A 12694-nucleotide genomic window follows, 5' to 3' on the forward strand; every position below is an offset into this window, starting at 1 on the left:
ATTATTTATTAAACAAAAAAATAGACTAATATACAAAAAAAAAAAAAAGTCAGACGGATATTATTAGTGCAAATCCACCACTAATAATATTTAAATTATTTATTTCAACAAAAAAAATAGACTAAATACTAAAGAAAATTATTCACTTCCCATGAGGAGAAAAATAGATTGATATTATTAGTGCTCATCCACCACTAGTAATATTTAAATATAATTTATTTCAACAAAAAAAATTATTCACTACTCATCCCCCAAGAGGAGAAAAATCAAAACAACCACGGATTTTGGACAAGCAATACTTGACAAGTGAATAACATGATTCTCGTTCATGACTTAAAGACTGCTAGTTCGAATTCTATCCCAACATTATTCTTCGTACGATGAGAATATATTCCTTGTGAGCCACTTGTTTCTCTTAAAGAAGAGGTCTTTGCACCCCTAGCTCCTTTACGAGCCGTTATTTAGAAGCCTTGATTTCGAGCTTTGAAAATTTTACCTAATTGTTATCGATCGAACATGATGATTAACATATAGAACCTCTTCTCTTTTTTCCAAATCAATGATTCATATATTCAATTGAGATCACAAATTGCATCTAATGAAGTAAATCTTGAAGTTCTTTGTCTTGTTCAAAAAGTGTCATTTCTTGATCAACCATAACAATCCAAGCTTCAATTCCACCACGAAATTCTTTAGAATCTAATAAAATAATATTATCTTTTATCCCAAGAGTCGCAACAATCGTAGAAATAGACTCACCCCATCCAAAGTTTGCTTCATAAATCGGAAATTTACACCAACTTGAAATTGTTAACACGCGAAAATCATCCCCTTGACTCATAATAAATTTTCCAACTTGTTTAAAATTACTATTTACAAACTCAAAACCATCCTCTCCGCGTATTTTCTCCACGTAATTACCATCAATTCTCCCAATTGCACTCTTTATTTTTCCTACCAATGAACACCATTCATTTTTCACACTTGCTATACAACTTGTTACTAAAAAAAAGTTACCAAATGAATTTTCATCAAAGGGTGGAACTATCCTTTGCCTTATATTCACTGGAATAATTGCAACAGAGTTACACCCTTTTGCAGCCATGAAACATTTCCATAACAAAGCCATAACAACTTCTACACGTGTCGCGTTCTCATTGTAACCCCAATTTATCAACTTAGCCTTCACTTTGGCTATATTTGAAGTAGTAAAAACAATTCTTTTTACTACTAATTTTTCAGCTACAATACGAATTGGCATGTTGTTTACATTTAACGTGTTATCAATTGTCCCTCTCGATGGAAAAATTGACGATAAAAAGACGAAAATAGAGTCTTTTCTTACCTTGTTTGCCCCCATGTTCTTCAAGTGCATGTCGGATGCTTCAGAAGTAGTATATTTTTTAAGGATCTGGCACGGGTGCAACAATATTTCTGAAGAGTCTGTGCAACATGTGTTGCTTCTTATTGATCCTTCACTTGCATTGCTCCAATTCATAATGAATTTACAAAGGCTAGAAGCATCACCAATCTTATGTGAAATGGAGATACTAAGTGCTATACCACCACAATTGAATAAGTTAACTTGAATGGCTAAGAGTTGTTGAAAATTTGATAAGGTGCCATTTGAATTGTAAGGTGTGAGTTGGACCAATTCATTGGATTTTGGATTCTTGATTATGTCTAAAAGTGAAGCATCCACTTGTGATTCTTGATAGTAAGCTCCTTCATCATTGCAATCAATTGAATATTGGGACTTTATTCTTCCAGCCAAAGGGTAAAATTGAGTTAAAGTTTGTGAAAGTGAAGTTTTTAAGTGGTTGCATATTTGTGATTGTGTGATGTTTTCACTCTTTTTGAAGAACAAAATGAGTGGAATTGAAGAATGGGGTATTAATTCATCTATGAAAGAGATTTTGTGGTCTCTAAGTTCATGTGGAGTTGGGGATGATGGTTTGATAAGCTCTTCACAAATCTTGGCAATTTTCATTTTATTTTCTTGAACATGTAAGACGTGAATGTAGCTTGTTTCTTGTTTATATAAGCAATTGAGTTTAACTTATAAATACTGACAATGTAAGTTGTAAGCCTATGCAAGAATAAGTGGAATTAGTATAATAGCTTTAAAAAATTTGTCCAGTTGTCTCATAAAATACTTTTATATTATACTAACAAAGATTAGTTTAATAGATTAAAAATAATCTTTCTAATGATAATACAAATTTTATTGCTCCACTTTAAAATTTCTAATGATAATAAAATATTCTAGAATATCACATGGACATATATATATACCAACTCGACTGAATTCATGTGGTTGGACTAGTTGTTTATAGGTTAAACTTAAACTAGATTAGATCCCGCTTGTACCGGTCTAATACGTGCTTTTTTTCAATTTACGTGATATAAATAAAATTTGAAGAGTTGATCAAATTTTAATATGATTTTTTGATATTTTAAGTTATTAATTATTACTATAATTTATAGTACTTTTTACGTAATTTTTATTTATCTCAATTCATGTGTCATTAGTAGAATTTCGAGAGTCAATCAAACTCATTATGTGTCTTTTAAATAGTTTAAGTTGTTAATTATTGTAATTTATAGTACTTTTTACATAATTTCAAATACTCCCTTTGTTCCTATTTAGTTGTCACCAGTTTAAATTTCACGTCCCTTAAGAAACTAGATAAATTTACCATTGTACCCTTATTTAGTGTTCTCTTAAAGTCGAGTTTTCAATCAATGAACATGAATTAATTAATTTGACCAAATGGACATTATTTATTTACTTAGTTTTCTTATGTTGGTCAAATACTTATTTTGCAAGGCTAATAACTCTCAAGGGTAAAACAGGAAGACTGATGTAATTTATGCATTGGTTTTGTGAAGTGACAAATATTAAGAAACATTTATTTTTAGTAAAGACGACATGTAAATAGGAACAGAAATGGTATATATTAGTCCTTTTTTTCTCAATTTATATGGCACAAATAAAATTTCAAGAATCATTCCTAAGCGGTGGATAAACACTTATATTCAAACTATACTTTGTTTTGAAAAGAAGAATTAATAAAAAAGACAGGAAACTCTGTATGGGTCAATGGCTGATTGTTTCCACGGGGGAGAAGATCAGTCCCCAGATTTTTGCTATGTTGCTCGGACTCTCCAAACATGCTGATATGCCCTTATCAGATCCTCGAAAAAGTAACAGTTTTTGGAACATCTGACACACACCCAACAATACTTTTTGAAAAATTCGAAGCAGTCATTAGTTTTTAGCTATGTTGCTCATACCCTCCGTAAATGTTGTCAACACCCTTGTCGGATCATCCAAAATGTATAAGGAGTATCCGAAACACACCTGACAGTATGAAGAGTCCGAGCAACATAGGTTTTTTTAGTTGACACACTAGTAACCTAGTAGGTAGTGCTTGTATATCAGCAAAATTCTGGCAGCCCCTAACTTCCTGGACACATGAAGAAAGAAGTCATTTTCTTTGTATTCTACTGTAATTCAGCTTGAATTCAATACTTTCTTTGAATAATAATAATATATAAATATCATTTTTTTTACTCCTAAGTTTTATCAAACACACTAGTAACAACACCAAGAATATTCCTAGTTACATCTTTTCTTCATTTCATTTCTAAACTTATGGATAGGGAAAATATCATTTTCCTCTTCTTGCTAGTACTAACAGTTTTCACTCTTCAAACTTCCACAGCTTCTCAGATGTTGGTTTCTCGTAGACACCTCGTAGGAGAATGGCGATTGTTGCACAAAAGTATTGGCATAACCGCGATGCATATGCAACTCTTGCATAATAACAAGGTAGTTATATTTGATAGGACGGATTTTGGACGTTCTAACCTCTCCCTTCCAAGAGGGCGTTGTCGTTATAATTCCCATGACTTGGTCCTACACAAAGACTGCTCTGCTCACTCTGTTTTATACCACATTGGTAGCAACACGTTCCGTCCACTAATGGTCCAAACGGATACCTGGTGCTCCTCTGGTGCTGTCCTCCCAAATGGAACGTTAGTACAAACCGGGGATACCATGATGGAGACCATATAATACGTACTATAGCACCTTGCACGGGTGAGAATTGTGATTGGTTTGAGCTTCCCCGGACTTTAATTCAACGAAGATGGTATTCAACTGACCACATCCTTCCTGATGCACGAATAATCGTGATAGGGGGAAGAAAACAGTATAACTATGAGTTCTACCCGAAAAATTACAGAGGTAACTCTGATTTCAGGCTACAATTTCTCAAGAGTACTCGAGACAGGAAAGACGAGAACAACTTGTATCCGTTCGTGTTCTTACTACCAGATGGAAACCTTTTAATTTTCGCGAATACACGAGCTATAATTCTTAACTAGAAGAAAAATCAGGTGGTGAGGGAATTGCCTTCCATTCCAGGTGATGAACCTAGGAACTATCCAAGCACTGGCTCAGCAGTCTTACTTCCACTAGACGAAAATCGCCCTATGGAAGCTGAAATCATGGTATGTGGAGGAGCCCCTCGTCGTGCATATGGACTTACAGCTAATATGGTCTACATGAAAGCCCTTTCAAGTTGTGGACGAATCAGTGTCAGCGATGATCATGGTAGATGGAAAATGGAGACAATGCCAACGCCACGAGTCATGAGTGATATGTTAATACTACCCAATGGGGATATTCTCATCATAAATGGTGCATCAAGGGGAACAGCAGGCTGGGATAACGCGCGTTCCCCTGTCACTAGGCCAGTGATTTATCGGCCTAACATGAGGAGATACAACAGGTTTTCGATCATGAAAGCATCTTCAAGACCCCGGCTTTACCATTCCTCAGCCATTTTGATGACCGATGGACGGGTTCTAGTAGGAGGAAGCAATCCACAGGAAAACTACAACTTCACTGGTGTGGAATTCCCAACTGATCTAAGCTTGGAAGCCTTCTACCCGCCTTTCTTAGCCCGAAAACACAAGCATCTAAAACCAACAGTCCTCTCTATGGATGGAATCATATACAAAAAATCATTTTCCGCGACTTTCACAGTGCCTAGATTCTTGAGAATGGGGACTGTTTCAATCAGGATCACCGCGCCTTCATTCACCACACATTCTTTTTCGATGAACCAACGAATGGTGGTGTTGAAGGGAGTCGTGGTTGTTGCAGTATCCGCTAATACTTATAAATTCACAGCATTTGGTCCATCAACTAAAGAAATTGCACCACCAGGATACTATTTGCTCTTTGTAGTACATGCTGGCATACCAAGCTCTGGTATGTGGGTGAAAATCCAGGGTAGTACTTGTAGTACACAAACAAGTGTGATAACAAACAGTGACGGAACCAGAATTTTATACAAGTTGAAACGTATGACCTAAAGCAACTTTTGAAACCCCTTTATCATTTTACAAGAATTTTCCTTGTGTCAAAGGAATTCAACAACTTATATATAACTAAAAAAAAACTCGTTTTAACAATTTTCTAGCAAAGGGGATTTATTGAATCCCGTTTGTTCAAAGCTAGGTACGCAACCGTTCATAGATTACTTACATTTGTTAAAAACAAGGTCAAGTACATCAACAACCCCTTAGACTTGTCAATAAATTTCAAATATACATGCATAGGAAACTGACCTATTGAACACCTACATGTTAGTAAAGAAAATGTGTCTATTAAACACTTCACTAAAATTCAGTTAGAAAAACAAGACGTATAACATATAATAATGGCTTTAACATGGCAAAATAACAAATAAATTTCATTTCTTTTTTTAGAATATATAGGGGAAATGTGACTTTTTTTCTTGGTTATATAACTGAATAATTAGATGTTCAACTATGCTTGCTTATTTGTTTTGGTTGTAGAAAATATTTGACCAAGTTTTATGGGGAATTTGTTTATGTGACAAAGAGTCTCCTCCTCCTAAAAGGAGACCAATCACATAAAGTTTATGTAACAAGAAATCATATAGTTCATGCTTATGTTTAGACGCATAGTCAGAAATTGAATTTTATGAATTTGAATTTAATATTGAATTCATAACTCATTTTAATAATGAATTTGCGATTAAAGTAAGAGTTGTTTTTTTTTAAAAAAATAATAATAATTTGTGAACCACTATCAAATGAAACTAAAGGGCTGACAATGTAATTTACTATAGGTATATTAGATTAAAAAGTAAACAAATAACAGAACACGTAATCATCAAAGAAAATCCAAGGGATCCACGTGATATACCCATAAACAAATATATTTTTTTCGTTTCGTTTGATGTGATACTATTTAAAATTTAATAAAAATTATATNTTTATCCCAAAATGTAACGAAGGGTATAAATGGTCTATTTCATATAGTTCGGGGCCAATTTTGACCCTTTTCCGTAAAAAAAATTGTGAACCACTATCAAATGAAACTAAAGGGGTGACAATGTAATTTACTATAGGTATATTAGATTAAAAAGTAAACAAATAATAGAACACGTAATCATCAAAGAAAATCCAAGGGATCCACGTGATATACCCATAAACAAATATATTTTTTTCGTTTCGTTTGATGTGATACTATTTAAAATTTAATAAAAATTATATAATATCAAAAGAGATTTACGTTTTTTAAATTTTTTTAAATATATAATATCAAAATTTTAATAAATTTATATAGTTGTAAGGTGATCGAATTGATTGAACATGTAATTTTTATCAAATAAGTTTGAAATCTCCCCCTCCCCGCTCGCTAACCTCGCTTTATGCTTCTTCGATCGAGCTTGTCATACGAAATTTGACTAGTGAAATTTACCTCTCCTATATAATCTAGGACCTATTAAATATAACAGAAATACATATAACAATACTGTAATTAAATATTAAATAGTTTAAAATAAAACTTTTTAATAAACTTAAGAGAAATCAACGTCATGAGCACGTGTCAAAGTATATCTAAATCAAAAAAACCTCAATTATTGCAATTCTAGTCCAAATTAAACTCATAAAAGGATACGGATAAATCACAATTAGTTCCCTTTTCAATTAAAAAGTAGGCTAAAATATTAAGTTTTTTTGTACTATATATACACTCTGTTGCGTGCATAGAATTGTGTGAAGCTAGAGTTTTTCTGAACCCATCTCAGATTTTGCACTGGTAAGCCTTTTCCCTCTTTAATCTTTCTTGTTTTTGCAGATTACATGTCGGGTTTTCTTAAAATTGATAAAAAATAAATGGAGCTTTTTGGTGATTTTTGATCTGTTATGGATGTAAAGTTATGATCTTTGGGGTATTTTTGTTGAGATCCGTGAAGGGTAAGAGCTGAATTTTGTTTCTGGTGATGATCTTTTGGTTACATGAGATTGGTGACATTGTAGATTAGTGATGGTATAAGTTGCTTAAAAATTTATTGATTAGATTATCTTTCTTCTTCTTTTTTTTCGATTTTTACATGGATATGGGTGTTGGTTCTGATTATAAGTTTTTTTTTCTATATGGAGATTAAAAAGGGGGGTGGGGGTGTTAGTATTGGCTATATAGTGATGATAATTGTGTCATGATATATGGTGATTATTTAACTATTGGCTAATGTTTTGTGATTAATGGTGTTGCTAAAAATTGGAGCTTTTTCCTCTTCTTTTTTTTTAAAAAAAAATTGATTGGTTATGAGTGTAAAGTTTTGATCTTTGAAGTATTTTTGTTGAGATCTACTCCAGGATGGGGTGTGGAGGCTTGAGTAGTTAATGGGATTTGAGAACTCTTTTAATTACAGATTTTACTTTAATTAATGGAGTTGTTTATCTTCTTGTGCATTGCAGGTTTGACAAAGATGAGAGAAAGGAATGTTGGGAAGTGTTTGTTATTCCTTCTTTGTTTGAATGTTGTCTCAAGTGTAGTGGTAAGCAAATCTCCGGTTCTGCGCCTTTGGTCATCTCCCTTAGTATGATTTTCATGAGTATACATATATATAACCAGATTTCTAATTGTGACTAATGCATATCTTTTTGAGTTCTTTAATATTTGTTTTTCAATTATGTTGTTTCTTCTTATATTATGAAAAAGTATATATATCTCATTATGTACGTCGGTGTCATCCCAAATGCAGATTGCTGCTGCTCCACCAACTTGTCCAGCTGATACTGGCGGTGATTGTGGGAGTGATTCAGGTGAATGGGAAGGGGAGTTCTTCCCTGGAATTCCAAAAATTAAGTATGAGGTAATAATACTAATATACACCCATTAGTTACAGAAATTTGAAGTATTGAACTTGTTGGTGAATTGGGATATGCTATTTGACTGAATTTTAATTGCTAATTTTAGGGTCCTTCTAGTAAGAACCCGCTTTCCTTTAAATGGTACAATGCCGAGGAGGAGATTCTTGGGGAAAAGATGAAGGTTAGTTGTGATCACTTGTTTTTGGGATTCTTGGCAAAAACTATGTGATTTTGTACTTATAAATAGTTATAATTCTTTGTTTGATATAGGATTGGATGAGATTTAGTGTAGCATTTTGGCATACATTTCGTGGCACAGGAGCTGATCCATTTGGTGCTCCTACAAAGACGTGGCCATGGGAAGATGGTACCAATTCCCTGGCTATGGCCAAGAGAAGACGTGAGTTCATAGATTACTATGTCTTCCAATTTAGATGCAACTCTAATTTCTAAGTAGCTTTTGAATAGGACTTATTTCTCACGCTATTACTAATTTACAGTGAGAGCAAACTTTGAATTCCTGGAGAAACTTGGAGTAGAAAGATGGTGCTTTCACGATAGGGACATTGCTCCGGAGGGCAAGACCCTTGAGGTAAATTTGACAGAATGCTAAGCTTCTAGAGCTTTTATTCTGCATCCCCATCCCAATAATAAAGTGGATTGGCGAAGCTCATGTCTGATTGTTGAATCAGCTGTGTTTAATCCCAGCTCCGTCTCTTGTGAGCATAAAATCTTTGTTATCCCGAAGAATTTGACATTAACTCAAAATATATGGTTTGTGTTATAGGAAACAAATGCAAACTTGGATGAAGTGGTGGCTCTTGCCAAAGAGCTTCAGGTAATAATTAGTTATTAGTTTGATGAACAATTAAGTTGTAAACCAAGTGTCATAACTTTTTCCGACAGAACATGAATTTTCCTTCTGCTCTCTCACATTTCCTGATGCCTTCTTAAACTAATACCAGTTTTACTAGTTCATCTCGTCATGTTTTGTCAAATGGTTCTCCTAAGAACCATGTAAGGCTCAATTATGATTTGTCTTGAATACTTCCCTCTATGTGGATTTTACAGGGAGATAAAATTCATCTTTTGTGGGGTACAGCTCAATTGTTCCTCCAGCCTCGCTACATGCATGGTGCTGCTACTAGGTATGCGTTCATACAGAATTGCCTTTGATTCACCCTGTATAAGAAAAGTGTGCTCATGCTCGGAAAATGTGGAATTGCAGCTCCGAATTAGGTGTATATGCATATGCTGCTGCTCAGGTCAAGAAAGCCATGGAGGTACAAACTTCTGCTTTCCTCTTTATGTGACTTTATATAATGAGATCAGACTATTGAACGAGAACTCTGATTACTTCAACAAATACAGTACTTGAAGTAGGATTTGCTTGAACAGTACCTTTGCGTGTGTTTCATTTTCAGGTTACACATCATCTTGGGGGAGAAAATTATGTCTTTTGGGGTGGTCGAGAAGGCTACCAGAGCCTCCTAAACACAGATATGGAAAGAGAACTTAACCATATGGTAAGATTGTCACCTTAATACATATCAGCAAAATTCAGATATGTTAATTTCACAATTAACAGATTTTCTCTTGTAAACAAGTTAAAAACCCATCCTATGCCATTATCCCATCATTCTTTGTGGGCTTTGAGGGTGTTTGTGGCCCAATTCAGAAGAGAGTATCCGCTACTGAATTTGTTTATTTTGTTTAAGATTGCTTACTGTACTGAGAAATGTGATTTTTAACTCATTGCAGGCAAGGTTCATGGAAGCTGCTGTTGCTTACAAAAAGAAGATTGGCTTCAATGGTATTTCAACTTAACAACCTGTTCTAATATTGTAGAATTTAATTTTCTACCATGGAGCTCAAAGTTTTAATAGAAGTGTAAAAAACTCTGATTTGACATCTTGTGTAGCTCGCCAATCTTATTAGTTTGTAAGTTAACCTGTTATTTGATTTGATTCCAGGAACATTACTAATTGAACCAAAGCCTCAGGAGCCAACAAAACACCAGTATGTTTTACTTTATGTGATGCATGCTGAGAATGTGATCTCCTAAATATTTGCCTAAATTACTTGTTATATTAATCTAGGTATGACTGGGATGCTGCAACTTCTGCTAATTTCTTACGCAAATATGGGCTTATAGGTATTTAATTCACTCTTCATTTCCTTCATAGTGCATTCTCAAAGAAGTGGCATGGGAGCTTTGTTATTACATTTTCGAATAAGAGGGGATCATAATGATTTTCATTTGTGTTTTCTGCAGGAGAGTTCAAATTAAACATCGAGTGCAACCATGCCACTTTGGCTGGTCACAGGTTTGTGGTTTTTCAGTGCGAAATTAAGTATGCCTGTCTTTTGCACCTTATTAAATCAAACTCGTGTTTCGTAGCTGCCATCATGAGCTTGAAACAGCAAGAATTAACGGTTTGCTGGGCAACATTGACGCAAATTCTGGCGATCCCCAGATTGGTATGTTACATGAAAATATGAGAATACTTATTAAACATGTCAATGTTTTCCCTTGTTATTGCTATAATACCACGAGACTTGAAGATATGAAAGCTTATCCATAATGCAGGTTGGGACACAGATCAGTTTTTGATGGATGTCGCTGAGGCAACATTGGTGATGCAAACCGTTATTAAAAATGTCCGTGATTAGACATATCCTTTTTAATTGCTAGAAAACTGAAAAGTGTGAATCAGTCAAAAGTCACTAAATTCTTAATTTTTAACGCTGATCTTTTGTTTGAACAGGGAGGATTGGCACCAGGAGGATTCAACTTTGATGCAAAATTGTTAGTTCCATACTCTGCTATTACCTTTTGTTTTCCATCACGAATTTTTGACTTTGACAGTAACGAATTAGTCAATATCATTGAAGTGTGTCTCAATCCCAAACTATTTGGGATTGACTAGACAGAGTAACTAATCCAAAGACAGTACTTGTTTCGTTATCCGTCATATCAAAAGAGTATGTTTTTAAGGCTTGGGGATGATGGTTTTTGTTCCTCCTAATAGGCGGAGGGAGAGCACCGATGTTGAAGACCTATTTATTGCTCACATTGCTGGTATGGACACTCTAGCCCGTGGCCTCAGAAATGCTGCCAAGCTAATTGAGGTGGTGTTCCTTTCTCAACTACTAGCTAAATTTTCAATCAACCAATATAATAGCTCAAATATGCAATAGCGTACTTAATTTTCCTTGTTTGCAAACAGGATGGCTCGTTGAGTGATCTTGTCAGAAAGCGATATCAGAGTTTTGACTCCGAGCTTGGTGCTGCAATTGAGGTATTGTTTTACCATCACCTTTTCGTTTTCCATCCGTCTACCATGTTCCGTTCACTAACGCTTGAGATTAAAACTCCTTGTTCTCTAACAGTCTGGGAAGGCAGACTTTGAACTGCTCGAGAAGAAGGCGCTAGAATGGGGAGAACCTAAAGTTCCTTCTGGAAAGCAGGTAACATTTTATAGACAATGGTTATGCTTACAATGTTCACTTGCCATAAATAATATTTCATTATTTGCAAATACTAAAGTTTAGTATTAACGAATGACGTTCTGATCATCATTATCTACAAATACTGAACTTTAGTATTTGAAATACCAGTGAAATCGTATTTCAAGTAACATAATGGTTTTCACTCATTTTCAAGTGAAATTTACTGTTGAAACGCCACTTATCTTTAACGTCAAATACGTTTTCTTTTTAAACCTTCAACCAAACATTGTCATCTAATATGCACATATCTGGAACTTATTTTTGTGTGTGTGATCTTACTTTAATTTTTTTGTTTGGTTCAAAATATTGCAGGAGCTTGCAGAGATGATTTTTCAGTCAGCATTGTAGAAATCAGAGTTTTATACTTTTTAGCAGCAGCAGTAGGAAATAATATTATCATCATGGATAGGAAGAAAAATTGAGAATTAAATATTTTACATATTCAGTGTATGGGTGTTCCCAGTGAATTTTTTAGTAAACTGATTATGCAGAAAGTTGAATGTTTATTACCCCCACTTCAATGACTACCATGCTTCTGAACATTTTTTTTTTAATACAAGTTACTATGTAAAAAAGTAACTTTTTCTGTGTTGACGGTGTAAAAAGGTTTGGACTAATTCTTTCTAAAATCTCAAACAAGTAGGGATTGGCTATTTGAAATCGCTTCATTTGAGAGTGCCTTAGTCCTAATTGTATCCCCAAGCAATTTAGGGATCATTTATTTGAATCTTTGCTGTCTATGTCGCTTCATTTGAGAGTGATTTAGTTCGATATATTTAAAACCGATTAAATAACCCTTACCTAACATTTTACACATATCAACATGACAAACTAATTAGTATCGCCTATATATATATTTTTCTTCCATCATCTCTCCGTTTGTTTTTTATGTAATTTTAGACTTACTCCGTCCTCTTTTAACACCTCTAGTTGACATGGTAGGCTTGGTCAAGCCATCTCAAGTGAATTTGTCTCA

The 12694-nt window shown here is 34.3% G+C and overlaps 2 protein-coding genes and 1 pseudogene across 2 annotated transcripts; 2 read left to right on the forward strand and 1 right to left on the reverse strand.

Annotated features, from left to right (window-relative positions):
- Positions 1–595: 595 nt before the first annotated feature.
- LOC125877819 (stemmadenine O-acetyltransferase-like) lies at positions 596–2018 on the reverse strand. Its single transcript, XM_049559085.1, has one exon. It carries the CDS (start codon positions 1988–1990, stop codon positions 596–598), a length of 1395 nt encoding a protein of 464 aa, XP_049415042.1. The 5' UTR covers positions 1991–2018.
- A 1640-nt stretch (positions 2019–3658) lies between these two features.
- On the forward strand, positions 3659–5388 carry LOC125877644 (aldehyde oxidase GLOX-like; annotated as a pseudogene).
- Positions 5389–7126: 1738 nt separating this feature from the next.
- LOC125877818 (xylose isomerase) lies at positions 7127–12269 on the forward strand. Its single transcript, XM_049559084.1, has 21 exons — positions 7127–7147; positions 7810–7889; positions 8097–8207; positions 8312–8386; positions 8476–8605; positions 8706–8797; positions 8993–9043; positions 9277–9353; positions 9434–9488; positions 9630–9731; positions 9967–10018; positions 10179–10224; positions 10305–10360; positions 10481–10532; positions 10607–10686; positions 10796–10866; positions 10974–11014; positions 11238–11337; positions 11436–11507; positions 11599–11676; positions 12031–12269. Exons 2-21 carry the CDS (start codon positions 7821–7823, stop codon positions 12064–12066), a joined length of 1446 nt encoding a protein of 481 aa, XP_049415041.1. The 5' UTR covers positions 7127–7147; positions 7810–7820; the 3' UTR covers positions 12067–12269.
- Positions 12270–12694: the final 425 nt, after the last annotated feature.

The sequence above is a fragment of the Solanum stenotomum genome, chromosome 9 (assembly GCF_019186545.1).
Source record: "Solanum stenotomum isolate F172 chromosome 9, ASM1918654v1, whole genome shotgun sequence".
In the NCBI taxonomy this organism is placed as follows: Eukaryota; Viridiplantae; Streptophyta; class Magnoliopsida; order Solanales; family Solanaceae; genus Solanum; species Solanum stenotomum.

Coding starts and splice junctions, on each gene's coding strand:
- LOC125877819 (XM_049559085.1), bottom strand. CDS start 1,990: ATGAAAATTGCCAAGATTTGTGAAGAGCTTATCAAACCATCATCCCCA.
- LOC125877818 (XM_049559084.1), top strand. CDS start 7,821: ATGAGAGAAAGGAATGTTGGGAAGTGTTTGTTATTCCTTCTTTGTTTG. Junction 7,890..8,096: donor ATGTTGTCTCAAGTGTAGTG/GTAAGCAAATCT, acceptor TCCCAAATGCAG/ATTGCTGCTGCTCCACCAAC. Junction 10,867..10,973: donor TGCAAACCGTTATTAAAAAT/GTCCGTGATTAG, acceptor TTGTTTGAACAG/GGAGGATTGGCACCAGGAGG.